This window comes from Cherax quadricarinatus, chromosome 15, assembly GCF_038502225.1.
Source record: "Cherax quadricarinatus isolate ZL_2023a chromosome 15, ASM3850222v1, whole genome shotgun sequence".
NCBI lineage: Eukaryota > Metazoa > Arthropoda > Malacostraca > Decapoda > Parastacidae > Cherax > Cherax quadricarinatus.
The window spans coordinates 31671093-31695186 of NC_091306.1; the positions used below are offsets into that span (position 1 = coordinate 31671093).

Consider the following 24094-nt stretch of genomic DNA (forward strand, 5'->3'; position numbering starts at 1 on the left):
GCCAGGGGTCTATTGGTAATCCCCCTCATGTATGTTGGGAGGCAATTGAACAGTCTTGGGGCCCAGACACTCATTGTGTTGTCTCTCAGTGTACTTGTGGCACTCCTGCTTTTCATTGGGAAATGTTGCATCTCCTGCCGAGTCTTTTGCTTTCATATGGAGTGATTTTCGTGTGCAGGTTTGGTACCAATCCCTCCTGGACCTTCCAAGTATATATTATCATATATCTCTCTCGCCTGCATTTGAGGGAATACAGATCAAGGACCTTGAACTGTTCCCAGTAGTTTAGGTGCCTTATTACATTTATGTGTGCTGTGAAAGTTCTTTGTACACTCTCCAGGTCTGCAATGTCACCAGCCTTGAAAGGGGCCATTAGTGTACAGCAGTATTCCAGCCTAGAGAGCACAAGCAATTTGAAGAGAATCATGGGCTTGGCATCCCTAGTTTTGAAGGTTCTCATTATCCATCTTATCATTTTCCTAGCGGATGAGGTAGATACATTGCTGTGGTCTTTGAAGGTGAGATCCTCTGACATTATCACTCCCAGGTCCTTCACATTACTTTTCCGCTCTATTGTATGGTTAGAATTTGTGGTATACCCTGACACAGTTTTAATTTCTTCAAGTTTTCCATACCTGAGTAGTTGAAATTTCTCCTCGTTGAACTTCACATTGTTTTGAGTGGCCCATTCAAAGATTTTGTTGATGTCCGCTTGGAGTCTCACAATTTCTTCAATGGAGGTCACTGCCATGGTGATCCGGGTGTCATCCACAAAGGAAGACATGGAGCTATGGCTTATATCTCTATGTTAGAAATGAGGATGAGGAATAGAATGGGAGGGAGTACTGTGCTTTGTGGAGCAGAGCTTTTTACCATGGCTGCATGGGACTTTACTCTGTTTACTATTACTCTTTGTGTTCTATTTGTCAGGAAGTTGTAGATCCATCTACCAACCTTTCCCGTTATTCTGTTATCCCGCATTTTGTGTGCTATTACACCATGGTCACACTTGTCGAAAGTTTTTGCAAAATCTGTGTATACTACATCTGTATTTTGTTTATCCTCTACAGCATCCAGGACCTTGTCAAAGTGGTCCAGTAACTGGGACAGGCAAGAGCGACCTGCTCTAAATCTGTGTTGCCCTATTATTATTATTATTATTATCTTCCTCCTCCTCCTCCTCCTCCTCCTTCTCCTCCTCCTTCTCCTCCTTCTTCTTCTCCTCCTTCTCCTTCTCCTCCTCCTCCTTCTTCTCCTCCTCCTCCTCCTTCTCCTTCTCCTCCTCCTCCTCCTCCTTCTCCTCCTCCTTCTCCTCCTCCTCCTTCTCCTCCTCCTCCTTCTCCTCCTCCTTCTCCTCCTCCTCCTTCTCCTCCTCCTCCATCTCCTCCTCCTCCTTCTCCTCCTCCTCCTCCTCCTCCTCCTCCTCCTTCTCCCCCTCCTCCTTCTCCTTCTCCTCCTCCTCCTCCTCGTTATTATATACTTCCACATATCCAAAACATTGCTGGGACCTATAAATACTTTGTATATATTCCAAGACAATAGTAAATGACCAAGGCAGGTGTAAATGTCCACCTGTCAATGTGTTTGTGACAATTTGAGTACAATTTCAGTACCTAATACTAGTGTCAGAACAAAGATTGGTTATAAAATGACAAGAACTACTACAAATTGTAATTATCAGAACATAAAAATTCAGCTTCTTCAGCTTCAGCTTCTAATGACCAGAGCTTTGGTAAGATGGGGAAGGAAGAAGGATGGGTAAGGATGGAAATATTGGAAGAGGGTTGGAGGGGGGGGAGAGGTAGGATATAAAAGGTAAGTGGCCCAACCACTTTGGTGTAATTTAAAAAGTGTATTTGAATTGATAAGATTATTTTTTAAGAGGTATAATACTAACCCATCAGGGTCACATAAATATAATAGGTATATAAGTACATGACTCTGAATTGGTTGTAATTATACAAGTTGCAATTGCTTTTTTTTTTTTTTTTTTTTTTTTTAGCGATTGCACAACGGATATTTATACGACAGGAAAGGCAATATTTTCTGGCCAGTTTATGAGCTCGTGACAATAGCTTCTTAATGGTGGTGTCCAACCATAGTCAATAGCATAATTTTACATTAGAAAGTTATTTAAGATGTCTCCCTAATTGGGGGCGATGATTTGTTCAGTATACATAGAAGGGTTCTGGTAGTATCCAATCTTCTTCGTCAGGTAAGTTGCTCAAAATCATGGGTCGAGGGTAATCATCTTTGTGAATAAAACGACGAACCCTCTGTGGGAGAGTCATTCTTTGAGTCCTGTGAGGTGGAGTATTGATGGTGTAATCGGTGGTATTTATCACTTGTATAGGATGTTCTCTATCTGGCATGTATAGTTCTTGCATTGTATAAAGTTGTTTCTTTTTTAGGGTGTCAAGGCGTACATTTATGGCAGTGATATCTTGTTGTGTGTGTAAATCTGCCATTTTAACTCTGTCTCTCCTCCTGGTATTGGTAATAAATCGAAGAGCTCTATTCTGGACCCTTTGTAACCGTAGCATGTTGGTCTTTGTTGTTAATGATATTGGGACACAAGGGTATTCAAGTATAGGTCTTATTATCATTTTATACAGATGTTTTTTGACATGTTGAGGGGCTTGATTGAATCGAAAGAGTCTGCTAAGACCGGCTTTGGCTGTGTTGATCTTTTTAGTTACATGAGATGTTGAGTGGAGCAGCCTGTCTATTTCATATCCCAAGATCTTGTTAGGGTTTCTAATGGCTACAGGTGTACCTCTGATGGAGATACCCCCTTTATCTTCAATGGTTGATGCAAAACATCCTATCGTGCTAACAAGGACCTTGTCAGGATTAGTCGTAATTCTCCATTTCTTCTCCCAATTAGATGTTCGACGAAGTTCAATATTCATTTTTTCTATGACTCTCTCATACTTGTATTTTCCTGTTACTGGAGTTGATGAGACGACATGAATAACATCATCTGCAAACTGTGTCACAATTGTGTCATTAAACTCTGGTTGAGGAAGGTCATTCACATAAATGTTAAACAAAAGTGGACTGAGACAAGAACCTTGTGGGACACCAGCCGTCGGTATAAAAGGTTCTGTCGACTTGCCATGAAAGGTGGGAATGATTTTTCTTTGAGTTAAGAAATTATAGATTACTCTGAGAAAAGTCCAGTTATGGTCTGGTAGGTCAATGAGTTTGTATATAAGGCCATCATGCCATAAGCTATCAAAAGCTTTATGAACATCTCTGGTGGCAATTAAGGCAAGATTGCCCTGCTGTTTTAGACTTGCTACAGTGTCAAAAATAACATTTATTGCATGGTTGGTACCTCTATGTGTTCTAAAGCCAAATTGTTTTTCAGTAAACAAGTGATTAAACTCCATATAGTAATTCAATCTGTTGGAAATGACTTTCTCAAGAACTTTTCCAGTGACTTCAAGTAAAGATATAGGTCTATAGTTCCCAGGTTGGTGAATGTCTTTATTGGGCTTAGCAAGAAAGATCATCCTAGCAGTCTTAAAAACAACAGGAAAATATCCTGAGGCCAAGATGGCATTAAAGATAAATTACATAAAATAATATGAAAAATAAAAAAAAGGTATATAGGCAACACTTCTGCAAGTGGCAGGACTCGATGTTGCTGTCTCATGTGCATCCAGTGCCAACTTCTCGGCCTCATATCTCCTTAAGTACTAACCCTAAATTTTTTTTTTATTCTATAATACTTAGAAAAAGGTGCTCTTTTTCCTATATTTTTTTTTTTTTCAAAATATTTGGGGCGCTGCGCGAGTGAACGTATATATACATTTAGACCATTTAAGGGTTAAATGCAGTTTAAGAGAAAACAATTTGTTATGATTCAATGCAGACCAATTATTTTTGCCAGTGGTTACAGAGATTATGAGAACACTGAAAAATAGACAGAATAAAGAATGCCCCTAATGAAAATCTGGAGCTTATGAATAGTTGACCAAGCAACTGAATGTGCATGTTTACTGAGCAGAACACAGGCATATCCAGGGACCCCAGGAAATTGTGCTTCTTTGTGCTTATTAGAAATGTGACAGCCAAAGCTGTACACAAAGGATAATAAGATGAGGAGAGTTAAATTTCTGGATAGCATATAACAACTATGAATGAAGAGGCGGATATAGTTACAGTGTGGATGACAGCAATGAGAACCGCATATAACTCCACAGTGAAAATACTAACTTATTCTAATAAATGGCATCTGATGATTTGTTCAGGAAAAACAACTGCATACCCAATACCATCAGGGAATTTAGAACCAGTATATGCTGATGGTTCAGTGTAGACTGCAATAGAATGAGAGTGAGACTGAATTGATCAAGCAAGTGAGCATTGCACATGGTAGTGGAGAAGGGAAAACATGAATTGTCAGCATTTCCCAAGGACATCGGGAAAAGTAGTGTAGGGTGAACATAAGGGACAGTGAGCGATTGGTCATGGTTTAGGACATCCCAGTAATTGAAGAAGACCTAGGAAAAAAAACTCATAAAACAGACTGCACACCACTGCAGACTCACATTCTCCCATATCTAGGCCAAAATTTACTGCTCACAGCATATTTGAGAGCACTGTGCTTAAAATATAGATTTATGTGAGCAACACTGGCATAAATGACAAAAATCTATGTAAAAGACAGTGAAAGGATTAATGTTGTAATAACATAATAGTTAACAGCAAGAGTACAGTACTAAAATTCACCCACGTACCTAAGTTTATTTCAAACTCCTGATGTCAAGAAGCTTATAAGATCTTCATTAATAGATATTTAAAGCATCATTATTGTTGTGATGAATGGTTTGAAAAACCGACAAGTTGAAGATTGAGACACTTATGCAGCATATGGGAATCTTTATTCCTGAATAAAGATTCCCATATGCTGCATAAGTGTCTCAATCTTCATCATTATTGTTGCTTATGTTCATACTTATTTCAGCAGGACCTTACAAGAGGGGTACCATTCCTTGGATCAATCATGATTACCTCCCATTCCCTAGACTTTTTATAACCTCTGAAGGCTTCGTGCTTCCCATGAATATAATAGTACTATAATACTCTCAGCAGGGAAAAAAATAAATAGCTGTTAGCAATTTGAAGTTTCTTATCCCTGTATTATTTTCAAAAGGGGCACAGAGTTCATTACATCAGTATAGCAAATAAATACAGAGTTAAGACATGTTTTATGGAGATCTTTATGTTCTAATAAAATATTTAACCCAAAAATTACATATAAACAAAATAAATTTCAACACTGTGTCACAAGTACAGAATCAAAATAATTGTGCAATCTTTTCAGCACAAGATATAACTGCTGTACTAAGTGTCATTCTCATGGTCAACTGAGGAGCCTGGCATATTAGTTTCATCATCTTCCAATCCCACAACAGGCTTTTGTCTTGCTGGTATAAAGGGAACAGTGCCTGGTTTTGAATGTCTTCGAACATTGGCCTCCCTGTAAAAAATGAAAAAATGAGCAATAGATAGCCAACCACCTATAGAGCAACTTTGCAGCAAACTTTGTTTAAATGTATATGATCCAGAACACAGTATCATTAACAATACAGTAGGACCCCACTTACATGGCAGGTTAGGTTCCAGGCTACCACCGGCAAGCAGACATAACCGGAAAGCAGAACGCCATTTTTTCCACTTATAAATGCATTTAAATGCCAGATAACAAGTTTACACTAACATATACAATGGACCCTCGAATTTCATCATCCCTTTTCTGTATGTAAATATATAGTTATTCTCTATAAAATGTATTTTTTGTTAATATTTTTGGGTGTCTGGAATGGATTAATTGGATTTACATTATTTCTTTTGGGAAATATTAACAAAAAATACATTTTATAGAGAATAAATTTAGTTTTACATACAGAAAAGGGATGATGAAATTTGATATATTAAGTCAGCAACAGAACTAGGCATTAAAAACGATAACACACATAGTACATTCATTACTTACCTTAAAATATTTGTAGTCTTAATGTAGGGTGAGACTTGAGCAGTATTTATTGTAAGAGGTCTGGTGTGGTAGGTATGGTAGTCAGGTGTGGTAGGAATGGCCACTCCACCCACACATAATATACATTTACTGTATATTATGTGTGGTAGACAGCAACCACCCAGGGAAGTACTACCGTCCTACCAGATGACTGTGAAACAAAAACCTGTAACTGTTTTGCATGATTGTAGGATTGCTGGTTTCTTTTTCTGTCTCATAAACACGCTAGATAACAGGGATATCTTGCTACTCCTACTTACACTTTGGTCACACTTCACAGACACGCACATGCATATATATATATATACATACATCTAGGTTTTTCTCCTTTTTCTAAATAGCTCTTGTTCTTTTTTATTTCTTCTATTGTCCATGGGGAAGTGGAAAAGAATCTTTCCTCCGTAAGCCATGCGTGTCGTATGAGGCGACTAAAATGCCGGGAGCAATGGGCTAGTAACCCCTTCTCCTGTATACATTTACTAAAAAAGAGAAGAAGAAAAACTTTATAAAACTGGGATGCTTAAATGTGCGTGGATGTAGTGCGGATGACAAGAAACAGATGATTGCTGATGTTATGAATGAAAAGAAGTTGGATGTCCTGGCCCTAAGCGAAACAAAGCTGAAGGGGGTAGGAGAGTTTCAGTGGGGGGAAATAAATGGGATTAAATCTGGAGTATCTGAGAGAGTTAGAGCAAAGGAAGGGGTAGCAGTAATGTTAAATGATCAGTTATGGAAGGAGAAAAGAGAATATGAATGTGTAAATTCAAGAATTATGTGGATTAAAGTAAAGGTTGGATGCGAGAAGTGGGTCATAATAAGCGTGTATGCACCTGGAGAAGAGAGGAATGCAGAGGAGAGAGAGAGATTTTGGGAGATGTTAAGTGAATGTATAGGAGCCTTTGAACCAAGTGAGAGAGTAATTGTGGTAGGGGACCTGAATGCTAAAGTAGGAGAAACTTTTAGAGAGGGTGTGGTAGGTAAGTTTGGGGTGCCAGGTGTAAATGATAATGGGAGCCCTTTGATTGAACTTTGTATAGAAAGGGGTTTAGTTATAGGTAATACATATTTTAAGAAAAAGAGGATAAATAAGTATACACGATATGATGTAGGGCGAAATGACAGTAGTTTGTTGGATTATGTATTGGTAGATAAAAGACTGTTGAGTAGACTTCAGGATGTACATGTTTATAGAGGGGCCACAGATATATCAGATCACTTTCTAGTTGTAGCTACACTGAGAGTAAAAGGTAGATGGGATACAAGGAGAATAGAAGCATCAGGGAAGAGAGAGGTGAAGGTTTATAAACTAAAAGAGGAGGCAGTTAGGGTAAGATATAAACAGCTATTGGAGGATAGATGGGCTAATGAGAGCATAGGCAATGGGGTCGAAGAGGTATGGGGTATGTTTAAAAATGTAGTGTTAGAGTGTTCAGCAGAAGTTTGTGGTTACAGGAAAGTGGGTGCAGGAGGGAAGAGGAGCGATTGGTGGAATGATGATGTAAAGAGAGTAGTAAGGGAGAAAAAGTTAGCATATGAGAAGTTTTTACAAAGTAGAAGTGATGCAAGGAGGGAGGAGTATATGGAGAAAAAGAGAGAGGTTAAGAGAGTGGTGAAGCAATGTAAAAAGAGAGCAAATGAGAGAGTGGGTGAGATGTTATCAACAAATTTTGTTGAAAATAAGAAAAAGTTTTGGAGTGAGATTAACAAGTTAAGAAAGCCTAGAGAACAAATGGATTTGTCAGTTAAAAATAGGAGAGGAGAGTTATTAAATGGAGAGTTAGAGGTATTGGGAAGATGGAGGGAATATTTTGAGGAATTGTTAAATGTTGATGAAGATAGGGAAGCTGTGATTTCGTGTATAGGGCAAGGAGGAATAACATCTTGTAGGAGTGAGGAAGAGCCAGTTGTGAGTGTGGGGGAAGTTCGTGAGGCAGTAGGTAAAATGAAAGGGGGTAAGGCAGCCGGGATTGATGGGATAAAGATAGAAATGTTAAAAGCAGGTGGGGATATAGTTTTGGAGTGGTTGGTGCAATTATTTAATAAATGTATGGAAGAGGGTAAGGTACCTAGGGATTGGCAGAGAGCATGCATAGTTCCTTTGTATAAAGGCAAAGGGGATAAAAGAGAGTGCAAAAATTATAGGGGGATAAGTCTGTTGAGTGTACCTGGTAAAGTGTATGGTAGAGTTATAATTGAAAGAATTAAGAATAAGACGGAGAATAGGATAGCAGATGAACAAGGAGGCTTTAGGAAAGGTAGGGGGTGTGTGGACCAGGTGTTTACAGTGAAACATATAAGTGAACAGTATTTAGATAAGGCTAAAGAGGTCTTTGTGGCATTTATGGATTTGGAAAAGGCGTATGACAGGGTGGATAGGGGGGCAATGTGGCAGATGTTGCAAGTGTATGGTGTAGGAGGTAGGTTACTGAAAGCAGTGAAGAGTTTTTACGAGGATAGTGAGGCTCAAGTTAGAGTATGAAGGAAAGAGGGAAATTTTTTCCCAGTAAAAGTAGGCCTTAGACAAGGATGTGTGATGTCACCGTGGTTGTTTAATATATTTATAGATGGGGTTGTAAGAGAAGTAAATGCGAGGGTCTTGGCAAGAGGCGTGGAGTTAAAAGATAAAGAATCACACACAAAGTGGGAGTTGTCACAGCTGCTCTTTGCTGATGACACTGTGCTCTTGGGAGATTCTGAAGAGAAGCTGCAGAGATTGGTGGATGAATTTGGTAGGGTGTGCAAAAGAAGAAAATTAAAGGTGAATACAGGAAAGAGTAAGGTTATGAGGATAACAAAAAGATTAGGTGATGAAAGATTGAATATCAGATTGGAGGGAGAGAGTATGGAGGAGGTGAACGTATTCAGATATTTGGGAGTGGACGTGTCAGCGGATAGGTCTATGAAAGATGAGGTGAATCATAGAATTGAAGAGGGAAAAAGAGTGAGTGGTGCACTTAGGAGTCTGTGGAGACAAAGAACTTTGTCCTTGGAGGCAAAGAGGGGAATGTATGAGAGTATAGTTTTACCAACGCTCTTATATGGGTGTGAAGCGTGGGTGATGAATGTTGCAGCGAGGAGAAGGCTGGAGGCAGTGGAGATGTCATGTCTGAGGGCAATGTGTGGTGTGAATATAATGCAGAGAATTCGTAGTTTGGAAGTTAGGAGGAGGTGCGGGATTACCAAAACTGTTGTCCAGAGGGCTGAGGAAGGGTTGTTGAGGTGGTTCGGACATGTAGAGAGAATGGAGCGAAACAGAATGACTTCAAGAGTGTATCAGTCTGTAGTGGAAGGAAGGCGGGGTAGGGGTCGGCCTAGGAAGGGTTGGAGGGAGGGGGTAAAGGAGGTTTTGTGTGCAAGGGGCTTGGACTTCCAGCAGGCATGCATGAGTGTGTTTGATAGGAGTGAATGGAGACAAATGGTTTTTAATACTTGACGTGCTGTTGGAGTGTGAGCAAAGTAACATTTATGAAGGGATTCAGGGAAACCGGCAGGCCGGACTTGAGTCCTGGAGATGGGAAGTACAGTGCCTGCACTCTGAAGGAGGGGTGTTAATGTTGCAGTTTAAAAACTGTAGTGTAAAGCACCCTTCTGGCAAGACAGTGATGGAGTGAATGATGGTGAAAGTTTTTCTTTTTCGGGCCACCCTGCCTTGGTGGGAATCGGCCAGTGTGATAATAAAATAATAAAAAAATAATAGAGTGATACAATGCATATTCAGTACACTCATTACTTACCTTAAAATATTTGTAGTCTTAATGCAGGGTGAGAGGTAAGTAAACAAGATAAAACAAATAAATGAGAAAGAGAACGAGTAAATGAGAGAGGACAGAGACACGGAGTTTGCAAACAAGCAGAAAAACACATCTGGTTATGGATGATAAATGTTCATTTCCATGTTTGTGAATCTTGTACCATAATGCAAACACTTTACACTGTGTACAAGTTCTCTCCATGTTGGTACAGTAGAATAAATAAAGAGCAACACTTCCATTCTCATGTAACACACCATTTTTAGAAGGAATGACGCTCTGAGTGAAGGCATACTAGAGGAATAATTTTCTACAGTTTCTTTGGTGTTGAACTAGAGAAAATGTTATTCTTTCTGACACTCAGGCAAACCAACTGGAAAAAATCTCATATTTATGTTAATTTATTCTTCCGTGAGGTGTATTTATCATGCTTATGTTGCAGTGTGTTTATTATGCAATTTTGAAAAAATATCATAGATGGATTAATGAAAATGTCTATAATAACGTAATATACGACATTTAATGTGCCTCAAAGTGATTATCATTACATATTACAGTGGACCCCCAGTTAACGCCTGGATTGGATAGCGCCAAAATCGGATAACGCCTCGCTTTGGCATAAAAAAATTGGCTCAGATAACACCTAAAAACTCGGTTAGGAGCTTTCGTCCCGAACGTGTCCGCTGGGTGCCGTGAGCGGGCCCGGCCAGTCACCCAGTCTACCAGCCAGTGTGGCATTGTTTACAAGCCGTTGCGGCCGATTCCACATGTACCTGTGATAAATTTTGTTTTATTCCACTGTTTTTAGTGCTTGTAACTGCTAAATAAGCCACCATGGGCCCCAAGAAAGCTTCTAGAGATAACCCTGTGGTAAAAAGGGTGAGGTGTACCATCAAACTGAAAAAGGAGATACAGTGGACCCCCGCCCAATGGCGGCATCAAGTAACGCCAAATTCGTCTAACGGCGCTCTTTGGCATAAAAAAATTCGCTCTACCAACGACGAAAAACTCATCTAATGGCATGTAGCCTGAGTGGGGCCCGGCCACTTCAAGACTCCGTGTATAGCCAGTGTGCCAATGTTTACAATCCGTTGTGGTCGATTCCAAGTGTACCTGCAATATACACTTACCATCTGACTTACGACCTGCTCGACATACGACCATTCGACTTACGACCATATTTTCTATACCAAATTTCTGGGAAATAAACAACTGTTTGTGTTGTACACAGTGATTATCCTATACCTTACATTATAAAACACAGTACTAACAGCATAAAAAGTAAAGTAAAAAATGAAATACCAAAATAAAACAATAAAATAAAGTCATTACAAAAAAGTGATGTTGATATTCAGTAGTAAGGTTCGACTTACGTCCATTTCGACTTACGACCGGTTTGTCGGAACTGAACTCGGTCGTAAGTCAGATGGTACCTGCATTATGTATTATTCCAGTGTTTTTAGTGCTTGTAACTGCTAAATAAGCCACCATGGGCCCCAAGAAAGCTTCTAGTGCTAAAAAGGGTGAGAAATACTCTTGAAATACTATTGTGCCACGGTCAGCTGCTGCTGCACTACCGTCAGCTGCTGTTGCACTACCGTCAGCTGTTGTTGCAACACCATCAGCTGCTGCTGCTGCTGTACTACCGTGAGCTGTTGCTGCACCACTGTCAGTTGCTGCTGTACTACAGTCAGCTGCTGTTGCACTACCATCAGCTGTTGCTGCACCACCGTCAGCTGCTGCTGCGCCACGGTCAGCTGTACTACTCGAAGATGTGGAGAGACTATTGTTGGTGTGGCTTATCGAGAATACCGAGGAACAATTAACCCCAGAGGATTAGCCACCCAGGATAACCCAAGAAAGTCAGTGTGTCATCGAGGACTGTCTAACTTATTTCCTCTGGGGTCCTTAATCTTGTCCCCCAGGATGAGACCCACACCAGTCGACTAACACCCAGGTGAACAGGAAAAAATGCCTGGAACTAGTGCTAATATTGGTGAATTTAAGGCCAGCAAAGAGTGGTTTGAGAGATTTAAGAATCATAGTGGCATACACAATGTGATAAGGCCTGGCAAAGCTGAAAAATTCCAACCGCAACAAGTGTTCAATTGTGACAAAACAGGCCTGCTCTGGAAGAAAATGCCAAACAGGACCTATATTACTCAGAAGGAAAAGGAACTCCCAGGACACAAGCCTATGAAAGACAGGCTAACTTTCTTCTTTTGTTGTAATGTTAGTGGGGATTGCAAAGTGAAGCCTTTACTCATGTATCACTGTGAAAATCCCAGAGTGTTCAAGAAAAACAGTGTCTCATCACTCATAAATACTCTTCAATAAAGGTAAGTGTCATTCTAGTATTTATTTATGTATGTATTGTGCATGTTTAATTGTTTTCTGTGTAAGGGAAATGTATATTTCAAGTAGAAAAAAATGATTTTTTTTAATACTTTTGGCTGTCTGGAACGGATTAATTTGATTTCCATTATTTCTTATGGGGAAAATTAATTCGATTAACAGCAAATTCAACTAACGGCTAGCTCTCTGGAACGGATTAATGCCGTTGTTCGAAGATCCACTGTAACAGAAAAGTACAAAAGTGGAGTGTCTCGGAGTTGGAAAAGTTATACAACAAACCCCATTTAACCATCACTACTATCTTGTGCAACAAAACGGCAATCAAGGAAGCTGTTGTTGCAAAAGATGAAAGTGTGATTACAAAAAGAGATCGCAAATACTTGAAGATGTGGAGAGACTGTTACTGATGTGGATAAATGAGAAACAATTATCAGGGGATAGTATATCTCAGTCAATAATATGTGAAAAGGCAAGGCAGTTGCATGATGATCTCATTAAGAAAATGCCTCCAAATAGTGCTACTGCTGATGAATTTAAGGCCAGCAAAGGCTGGTTTGAGAGATTTAAGAATCGTAGTGGCATACACAGTGTGATAAGGCATGGTGAGGTTGCCAGTTCAGACAAAAAAGCAGCTGAAAAATATGTGCAGGACTTTAAGGAGTACATAGAGACTGAAAACTTAAAACCTGAACAAGTGTTTAATTGTGATGAAACAGGCCTGTTTTGGAAGAAAATGCTAAACAGGACCTACATTACTCAGGAGGAAAAGGCACTCCCAGGACATAAGCCTATGAAAGACAGGCTGACATTAATGTTGTGTAGTAATGCTAGTGGTGATTGCAAAGTGAAGCCTTTATTGGTGTATCACTCAGAAACTCCCAGAGTGTTCAAAAAAAAAACAATATCATCAAGGGTAATTTGTGTGTGATGTGGAGATCAAACACTAAGGCATGGGTCACTAGAGAAATTTTCATGGACTGGTTTTATGGTGTGTTTGGCCCCACTCTGAAAAATTACCTCCTGGAAAAGAAATTGTCACTCAAGTGCCTCCTGGTAGTGGACAATGCTCCTGCTCATCCTCACGACTTGCAAGAGCAAATTGCAGGGGAGTTTAGCTTCATTAAAGTTAAATTTTTGCCTCCTAATACAACTCCTCTCCTCCAGCCCATGGACCAGCAAGTCATTTCAAACTTCAAAAAACCCTACACAAAGAGCAGTGTTTCAAAAGTGCTTTGAAGTGACCTCAGACACTGAACTGACCCTAAGAAAGTTTTGGAAAGATCACTTCAATATCCTCAGTTGCATAAACCTTATAGGTAAGGCTTGGGAGGGAGTGACTTGCAGGACTTCGAACTCTGCTTGGAGGAAACTGTGGCCACAATGTGTACAAGAGAGGGATTTTGAAGGGTTTGGGGCTAACTCTCAGGAGCCTATGCCAGTAGTGGAAGCTATTGTGTCAGTGGGGAAGTCCTTGGGGTTGGAGGTTTATGGTAAGAATGTGGAAGAGTTGGTGCAGAATGACGATGAAGAACTAACCACTGCAGACCTGCAAAAGCTTGATGTGCAACAGCAACAGATCACAGCTCAGGAATATGCTTTAGAGCAGGAGAAAGAGAGACGGAGGAAGTTGCCTTCATAAAGGATTAAGGAAATGCATACAATGTTTACAAAGGTGCAAGCATTTATGGATGAATTTTATCCTGTCACAGCTGATGCAAGCCGTATTGGCAACATGTACAATGACACTCGTGTGTCCCATTTTAGGGAAATCCTAAGGGCACATGAGAAACAGAGCTCTCTGGACAGTTTTTTGGTGAGACAGGGGTCAAGTGACTCTCAAGCTGGTCCTAGTGGCATTAAAAAACCAAGAAGGGAAGTAACCCCAGAAGAGGACTTGTTACCTTAAGTCTTTATGGAAGGGGATTCCCCTTCCAAACAATAGGAAACTTGAATCTCCCCTGCTGCTGGCACATCACTCATCAACAACTCCACAATAAAGGTAAGTGGCATTTAATTATTGTTTATTCTGCATGTATCATTTGTTGCTGTGTAGAGAAATGTATATTTCATGTATAAAAAATTATTTTGTTTAATACTTTTGGGTGTCTGGAACGGATTAATTGGATTTCCATTATTTCTTATGGGGAAAATTAATTCAGTTAAAGGCTAAATCAGTTAAAGACTAGCTCTCTGGAACGGATTAAAGGCGTTAACCGAGTGTCCACTGTATTATTATTATTAACCCTCTGAGGGGCTGTCCTGTAGTTCTATGGCTTTGAAGTCAGGGTTCAAGCCATAGTTTCATGCCATGAGCTCAGCTCACTCGGATAAGAATACAGTGCATAATGAGAAAAAAAAACTGTGACCGTATTTTTGGATTAAACAGCAACTTTGTGGTGTTTTTCCTATGTTTTTTACAGTTGTATTCACAGTTTCTTGGTTTCACGCATCCAATACATATCAGCTGGTGGGTCTAATGTGCGTTCACAAATGCGCTGATATTATTTATACAATTATTACAATATTGCATAACAGTAAATCTTCTATTTTTTGGTGTGAATAAAAATTCATTATGTGAATAAAAAATCAAAATGAAATTCATTTGTAATAAATAGAGGAAATGTTATTTTAGTGCCAGGAAAGCCTGCGTTGTTTATTTTGGACCCTATTTTGAAATTGGAATATTTTGAACTTTGTGTGAAATTGGCCAAATTACCAATTTCCGATCACTTTATTGGGTAGTTGAAACAATTTATTGGATGATTTCTTGTGCTCAGTTGATAAAATAGAAGTAATACTAGTGAAATAGCTAAGAATCTGGTTGACTGAAATAAGATAATTGGCCTAAAATGGGAGTCAAATTGAGCAAAATTGCTCATTCATAAATATCGCTGATGCAGCAAAATTCATGAGTGTAATTTTGTAAATTTTCCATCAAATTTTATACTTTTTGCTTTATTACCTTCATAGAAAGATTCTCTATCATTTCATAAGAAAAAGTAACAAAATTTTTTTTGAAAATTCTTGGACCCTGTGGACAAGTTTTTGATGGGGGGGTCTGAACCCTGAAAGGGGTTACTATGGCATCTTCAAGACTAGTAAGACACTCTTTGTGATTTTAATGTGTACCTGCACACCAGCACAGTGTGTAAATTTATTTAGGTACAGGTACTCATTAGTATAATTATCAGTAGGGCCCCACTTATACGGCAAGTTAGGTTCCAGGCTACTGTCGTAAAGCGGAAATCTCTGTAAACTGGAACGTCATTTTTTTCCACTTATAAATGCATATAAATACTAGATAACAAGTTTACACTAACATATATGCATTAAGTTAGCAATAGAACTAGGCACTAAAAATAATAAAAAAGCAGAATACACATATAGTACACTCATTACTTACCTTAAAATATTTGTAGTCTTAATGTAGGGTGAGATGAGTAGTATTCATTGTAAGAAATCAGGTGTGGTAGGTATGGTAGCCAGCCAGGCTACCATACCAAGCCACCCCACCTACACATAATATACATTTAACCCTTTCAGGGTTGCCAGGCCCTCTCCGAGACTTGTTCTCAGGGTCGCGAAAATTTAAAAAAAAAAAAAATATTTTTATGAAAAGATAGTTTTTTTTTTTTTTAAATCTTACAGGCTAAACAAAAAATTTTTCCAATCAATACTTACCGAGATATGGAGGTGTGAAGTTGACAGAAAATGCCCGGTATATGGTAACATCGCCGACTGCCGGTCACCCGGTATTACTTTATTTATTTTTTTAGGTACTGTTTTCTATTATTTTTTTTTTCCAAGTAACCTTTATGGCCTGTGAGACCAATATGAGCACTATTTTGTAAGTTATTTCTTTTTCTATACTACACAATAACTGCATAAACACTGTTGTCACTGTTTTGTTTACAAAAAATATTTACACAAACAATATGAAATGTTGTTCATTACTATTTTTTTATATTTTATATACACATATACAGTCACAGGGAATGTTTCTAGAAGTTCTGCAGCCTGTGGAATTCTTTGAAACATGGTGTCATGCACAGTGGTATTTTACACTCCTCACACATAAAACGAGTGTCTCTGCATTGTTGTGGGTGTTTTTTTGTATGTGCACAGACGTAACACCTCTTCTGAGCCTTTTTCTTTAAAGCATCTGCAGGCAGTTTTACTAGGAAGTGATCACCATGCTTCAGACGAGAAGGTAGTTGTTGATAATTTAGTGGGCGGTCTATTGCAGGTGTTCTTCCTTGGTACTTGAATACTATTTGTCTGATGACAGACAAACAGAATTTGCCCATAGGTGGTTTGTTTCTGGTCCTCATCTTATGCATATTATAAGCATTGAGCTTGGAAATGTCCAGAAGTTGGAAAAAGTTTTTGTACCACTTATAACTCTTGCGAACACAATCAGCAAACCCAATCTGCATGTCACATTTGTCCACTGAATGCATATTGAGGGTGTAATCAATCACAGCTACAGGTATTAGAATGGGTTCATTGCTGTCTCTATGCTGCCTGCCAGTGTTTGTCATTTTGTTAGGGTGAACTGATGACAACAGTGTGACATCTCATTTGTCATGCCACCAAAATGCCATGATGTCATTGGCAGCAAACGCCTGCACCTCACCTCTACGAGTGCCAGCGTCAAACCTGGGCACATGTTTATGATTTGCATGCACTGTGCCACACACATCTGTCATGTTCACTCACAAAAAATCACTGAGTGAGGGGCTTGTGTACCAGTTCTTTACCTTCAACACACCAGCCGTATCCCACCAAGGCGGGGTGGCCCAAAAGGAAAAACAAGAGCTTCTCCTTTTACATTTAGTAATATATACAGGAGAAGGGGTTACTAGCCTCTTGCTCCTGGCATTTTAGTCGCCTCTTACAACATGCATGGCTTACGGAGGAAGAATTCTGTTCCGCTTCCCCATGGAGAGAACAGGAAATAAACAAGAACAAGAACTAGTAAGACAATAGAAGCAAATGCAGAGGGGTGTGTACATATATATATGCTTGTACATGTATGTGTAGTGTGACCTAAGTGTAAGTAGAAGTAGCAAGATGTACCTGAAATCTTGCATGTTTATGAGACAGAAAAAAGGACACCAGCAATCCTACCATCACGTAAAACAATTACAGGCTTTCGTTTTACACTCACTTGGCAGGACGGTAGTACCTCCCTGGGCGGTTGCTGTCTACCAACCTACTACCTAGGTTGTGTATCAGTTATCAGTATATAATATATGCCCCTTACCAAGGAATGGTTCCATCATTGTTCTAACCACATCACTAGAGATGCCCAATAACTTCCTGGTATTTTGCAATGTATAACTTCCAGTGTACACAATAATATCCAATACAAGACCACTGTAGCAATCATAAAGCACAAACAACTTTACACCAAAGCGTTTCCTCTTGCTTGGTATGTATTGCCTGAAAGAGTCTTCCTTTGAACAGAATCAAAGACTCATCAATTATAAGCTTCCTGAAGGGATAAAAATACATATTGGATTTCTCTTTCAGATACACAAACACATTCCTAATCTTATATAACTTGTAGTTTCTGTCAGGCCTGGCTTTGTCTGAGAAGTGAAGCATACGTAATAGTAGCACAAATAGATTTACTCCCATTACAGTGGACCCCCGGTTAACGATATTTTTTCACTCCAGAAGTATGTTCAGGTGCCAGTACTGACTGAATTTTTTCCCATAAGAAATATTGTGAAGTAGATTAGTCCATTTCAGACCCCCAAACATACACGTACAAATGCACTTACATAAATACACTTACATAATTGGTCGCATTCGGAGGTAATCGTTATGCGGGGGTCCACTGTATATCACTAAAACCTGGGGTTGCAATCAGGCGGTCTGTTGACCAGTATGAGTTCACACTGTGCTTATACACATGTGGCATAAGCATTATTGTGGCAAAGAAAAGATATATCTCAGCCACATTATTGGCAAAGAAAAGATATATCTCAGCCACAGTTGTCTCCTTCCACTTGTGTAGACGTGATTTTTGGTGAAAGTATTGTGTTTGCCATGGTGTAATCGTAGTATCTGTTGCTTTCCCTGACATTAATTTCCATCAGGGGTTCGTCAAAGAATAACTTGAAACATTCCAGTTCACTGGCATTGTTCCCCAGTGTACAACATGGCCGTATTCTACTTTGGCTTTCATCAAACTGGTGGGGATTTGGAACAAAATTGACAGCTTCCTGCCAACCCCAGGTGCGGTCTGCTGGTGGGTACTGGACATTGACAGGTGGTTATGGTTGTGGAGGCTGGTGTGGTGGGTGGGTGGGGATTGGTGGCCTTTGTTGTAGATCAGCTGAGGCAGCGGCGTGGGTGGCAGCATGGTCCACTGCTGGTGCCTCACGGCAAGCACCACCACTACCACCACCATGCACATTTTCCATCCCAATTGCAACACTATCATCGTCATTTTCACTGTCTGTTCCTGTTGTACAGCCACGGGATGTACTCCGAGATGTACTCCTTCCCCTTGGAATAGCATATGGCACACTACCAGAGCACATATATCGTCGTATATACTGACGCTTCACTGGAGAATATTCCACTTCACTATCACTAATGGAACTGGTTTCAAGAGCTTGTAGTTCATATTCACTCTCACTATCATCACCAATGCTCACATCTGAGTCCGGGATTTGGGAAAATAGGGGTTTCCTCTTTGATTCTGGTACAACTGAACGTGAACAAGACGGCCCAGCACCAGAGGTGGAAGGCTGAGGGTCGTCTGGGTTTTCCTCACTATTACCAATATTATGGTTATTAGTTTCGGTCACAACCTCACCAAAACCTTGAAACTGATCTTCACTGGCACTTCCATCTGTATTAGAACTGTCACTGGGGAACTAAAGTATCCCAATTCGCCGAGGAGTGAGGAGCTTCTTACCACGAGGCATGGTGAACAAGGTCTACTAAAATGGCGTTCCCACAATGCACCACTGGGTCCCAGATTTTTTTTCTACCGCACACACCGACCACACACACCCATTCTCTCACATCTAGGCCTACCAGCTTTTTCCCGCGAGATTTGAAGGCGCTAGAATTTATGCGTACTAGTACATCCGAAACCCTGAAAGGGTTAAAGCTTCCCAGAGCAATAAAATGCATATGTACATTTGACTCATTACACACCTTAAAATATTTGTACATAGTCTTAGTGTAGTGTCAGAGGTAAGTAAACGAACGAACGAACGAACGAGAGAGAGAGAGAGAGAGAGAGAGAGAGAGAGAGAGGGGGGGGGACACGGAGTTGTGTAAACAAACCAGGTAAACATGTCTGGTTTTGGTTCATAGGTAAGTGTATTCAGGTATACATAAATACAGTTAGTATATAGATTATCATACATAGCAGCATATGTGCAAGGAACCTAGGATAACCCAAAAAAGTCAGTGACTTATTTCCATTGGAAAGTGACTTACAGTGGTACCTCAAGTTTCGAACAGCTCCCAACTTGAACAGTTATGTAAGTGTATTTTTGTAAGTGCTTTTGTAAGTTTATTTTTGGGGTCTGAAACGAACTAATCTAATTTACATTATTCCTTACAGGAACAAATTCGTTCGGTATTAGCACTCGAACAGCCTTCTGGAACAAATTAAGTTTGTAACTTGAGGTACCACTGTATTTCCATTAGGAGTGACTTATTTACAATATATTATACCATAATACAAGTTGTACAAGTTGTCTCCATGTTGATACAGTAGAATAAATAAAGAGTAACATTCTCATTCTCATGTAACACCATTTTTATGATGCAAGGGAATAATTTTCTACAGTTACCCCCAGTTATACTATAGTGTACACATTTTCTCTGATGTTGGACTAGAGAAAACGTAATTCTTGTCGTCACTCCTATAAGTCGCCTGGCTACCACATCTCATATTTATGTTAATTTATTCAACTGTGAGGTGTATTTATCGTGTTTATATGTTACGTAGCGTGTTTATCACATAATTTTAAAAAAATATTATAGATGAATTAATGAAAATGTGTATATTAACGTAATATATGGCATTTAATGTGCCTCAGTGATTATTACTATTATTATTATTATTATTATTATATTATAATTATTATTATAATTATTAACCCTTAAACTGTCCAAACGTAGATCTACGTTTGCACGCGCAGCGCTCCAAACATAGATCAACGTTTTATTTTTCATTCCTTCAAATTTGGCACAATGGGCTTGAGTCGCCTAGACATGATAGAATGGGCCTGTGCACTCAGTGTGCATACTATTAAAAAAAATCTGGGAGCACTTAGTACCTTGTGGGAGCACCAGTTCAATTAAGCACCAGCTAGAGCAAATAGCGTGGCAAACACCTGGGATTCACTGATGCCATGTCGCATTAACACTCCCATTTTAAGAGGAAAGTAAAAATAGGTTAGATAAATACATGAATGAGTGTGGGTGGGTGTGAGTTGGACCTGAATAGCTTGTGCTACTAGGTCTGATGTCATGCTCCTTCCTTCAGTGGATGTGACCTGACTAGGTGGGTCATTGGTCTATGCCGGGGGGAAGGGTGGCATGTACCTGCCTTGCATGGGCCAGTAGGCCTGCTGCAGTGCTCCTTCTTTCTTATGTTCTTATGTATTCGGCAGGCTGGCCGGCTGGCTTGCTTTGGCTGTTTCTGTCTCTCTGTCTATATCTCTGTCTATCTATACAGTGGACCCCCGCATACCGTTGGCATCACATAATGTTTAATCCGCATACCGATACATTTTATCACTAAAATTTTGCCTCGCATACCGCTTAAAAACCCGCTCACCGCTGTTCGTCCGAGACGCGTCCAATGTGCGCCTTAGCCAGCCTCACATGTTCTGCCGGTGGCATTGTTTACCAGCCAGCCTCCGCGGTAGCATCCAAGCATACAATCGTAACATTTCGTATTATTACAGTGTTTTTGGTGATTTTATCTGGAAAATAAGTGACCATGGGCCCCAAGAAAGCTTCTAGTGCCAACCCTACAGCAATAAGGGTGAGAATTACTATAGAGATGAAGAAAAAGATCATTGATAAGTATGAAAGTGGAGTGCGTGTCTCCGAGCTGGCCAGGTTGTATAATAAACCCCAATCAACCATCGCTACTATTGGTGGTACAGCTGCTACTGCTGCACTGTCAGCTGCTGCTGCTGCTGTAGCATCGTCTGCTGCTGCTGTAGCATTGTCTGCTGCTGCTGTAGCATCGTCTGCTGCTGCTGTAGCACTGTCAGCTGCTGCTGCTGTAGCACTGTCAGCTGCTGCTGCTGTAGCATCGTCTGCTGCTGCTGTAGCATCGTCTGCTGCTGCTGTAGCATTGTCTGCTGCTGCTGTAGCATCGTCTGCTGCTGCTGCTGCAGCATCGTCTGCTGCTGCTGCTGCTGTAGCATCGTCTGCTGCTGCTGTAGCATCGTCTGCTGCTGCTGTAGCACTGTTGTTGGTGTGGCTTATTGAGAATATACCAAGAAACAATTAACCCCAGAGGATTTGCCACCCAGGATAACCCAAAAAAGTCAGTGTCATCGAAGACTGTCTAACTTATTTCCATTGGGGTCCTTAATTTTGTCTCCCAGGATGCAACCCACACCAGTCGACTAACACCCAGGTGAACAGGGAAAAATGCCTGGAACTAGTGCTCATATTGGTGAATTTAAAGCCAGCAAAGGTTGGTTTGAGAGATTTAAGAATCGTAGTGACATACACAGTGTGATAAGGCATGTTCTGGAAGAAAATACCAAACAGGACCTACAGTACTCAGGAGGAAAACGCACTCCCAGGACACAGTGTCTCATCAGTCATTGCTGCATCTTCAATAAAGGTAAGTGTCATTTATTCTTCATTTAGTAGACTAGTACATGCACAATATATACTGTGCATGTACTACTCTACTATTGTGCATGTATCCTTCTCTTTGTGTGTAGGAAAATGTATATTTCACGTGGTAAAAAATTTTTTTTCATACTTTTGGGTGTCTTGCACGGATTAATTTGATTTCCATTATTTCTTATGGGGAAAATTCATTCGCATACCGATTATTTCGCATACCAATGAGCCCTCTTGCACGGATTAAAATCGGTATGCGGGGGTCCACTGTATCTCTATCTATCTATATCTCTGTCTATCTGTATCTCTGTCTCACATGTACACGTAAGTACAGTTATTATACATAGTGTAAATTACCTAGGATAATCCAAAAATTCCAGGCAAAAATAGACAGACAGATATAGATAGATAGAAAGACAGACAAACAGACAGACAGACAGACTGATAGACAAAAACATGTCTGTGTGTATCAGTGAAAACAAATAAAGCCAGGGTTCCCCCGAGCACTCATTTATCAAATGTCACCAAGCCGATAACAGATGTCATAACACGATTCTTCAAGGAGGGTGATATACATATACTCCAGGCAGACAGAAAGACAGATAAGCAGAGACAGACAGACAGGCAGGCAGATAGACAGACAGAGACAGATAGAAAGACAGATAAATAGACAGAGAGACATGTTTGTAACAGTGATAACAAATACAGCGAGGGTTAGCTGGAGCAGTGGGCATTTATCAAATGTCATTGGGCTGTTAACAGTATAGGGATTCCTTTCATAACATGCTTCAAGGTATATGCCAGGGTATCTAAAACATTGCTGGGATCTATAAATACTTTGTATATATTTCTAGACAATAGTAAATAACCCAAGCAGGTGTAAATGTTCACCTGTCAATGTGATTGTGACTATTTCAGCACTATTTCAGCACCTAATATTAGTGTCAGAACAAAGATTGGCTATGAAATTACAAGAACTATTATAAATTGTAATTATCAGAACATAACAAATATATAAATTAAAATAAAAACGAGAAAAAAAGGTATATCAGCAACACTTCTGCTAGTGGCAGGAGTCGATGTTGCTGACAGGTGAGCATCCAGAGCCAACTTTATGGTCTTATATCTCGGAAAGTACTGACCCTAAATTTTTTTTTAATCCTGTAACGTGCAGAAAAATGTGCTCTTCCTTTTAAAAGAAAAAAAACTATTTTTTTATTTTTCATAATATTCGGAGCGCCAAGCAAGTGAACGTAGATCTACGTTTGGACAGTTTAAGGGTTAATATGGCATCTCGAGATATAAGACACTCTTACTGATTTTAATGTATACCTGCACGCCAGCACAGTAAGTTTACTTAGGTTAAGGTACACTTTTTTTTTTTTTTCAACAAGTCGGCCGTCTCCGAGGCAGGGTGACCCAAAAAAGAAAGAAAATCCCCAAAAAGAAAATACTTTCATCATCATTCAACACTTTCACCACACTCACACATTATCACTGTTTTTGCAGAGGTGCTCAGAATACAACAGCTTAGAAGCATACACGTATAAAGATACACAACATATCCCTCCAAACTGCCAATATCCCAAATCCCTCCTTTAAAGTGCAGGCATTGTACTTCCCATATCCAGGACTCAAGTCCGACTATATGAAAATAACCGGTTCCCCTGAATCCCTTCACTAAATATTACCCTGCTCACACTCCAACAGATCGTCAGGTCCCAAGTACCATTCATCTCCATTCACTCCTATCTAACACGCTCACGCATGCTTGCTGGAAGTCCAAGCCCCTTGCCCACAAAACCTCCTTTACCCCCTCTCTCCAACCCTTTCGAGGACGACCCATACCCCGCCTTCCTTCCCCTATAGATTTATATGCTTTCCATGTCATTCTACTTTGATCCATTCTCTCTAAATGACCAAACCACCTCAACAACCCCTCTTCTGCCCTCTGACTAATACAGTGGACCCCCGGTTAACGATATTTTTTCATTCCAGAAGTATGTTCAGGTGCCAGTACTGACCGAATTTGTTCCCATAAGGAATATTGTGAAGTAGATTAGTCCATTTCAGACCCCCAAACATACACATA

The 24094-nt window shown here is 40.0% G+C and overlaps 1 protein-coding gene across 1 annotated transcript in view; it reads right to left on the reverse strand.

Annotated features, from left to right (window-relative positions):
• Positions 1-5120: 5120 nt before the first annotated feature.
• The window catches only part of LOC128692071 (DDB1- and CUL4-associated factor 13), a 131488-nt gene continuing 112514 nt past the window's right edge, over positions 5121-24094 (reverse strand). Inside the window, exon 9 of the mRNA XM_070085265.1 lies at positions 5121-5491. Coding sequence (XP_069941366.1) covers positions 5356-5491 — 136 coding nt within the window. The 3' untranslated portion in view covers positions 5121-5355. The remainder of the gene's footprint in view (positions 5492-24094) is intronic.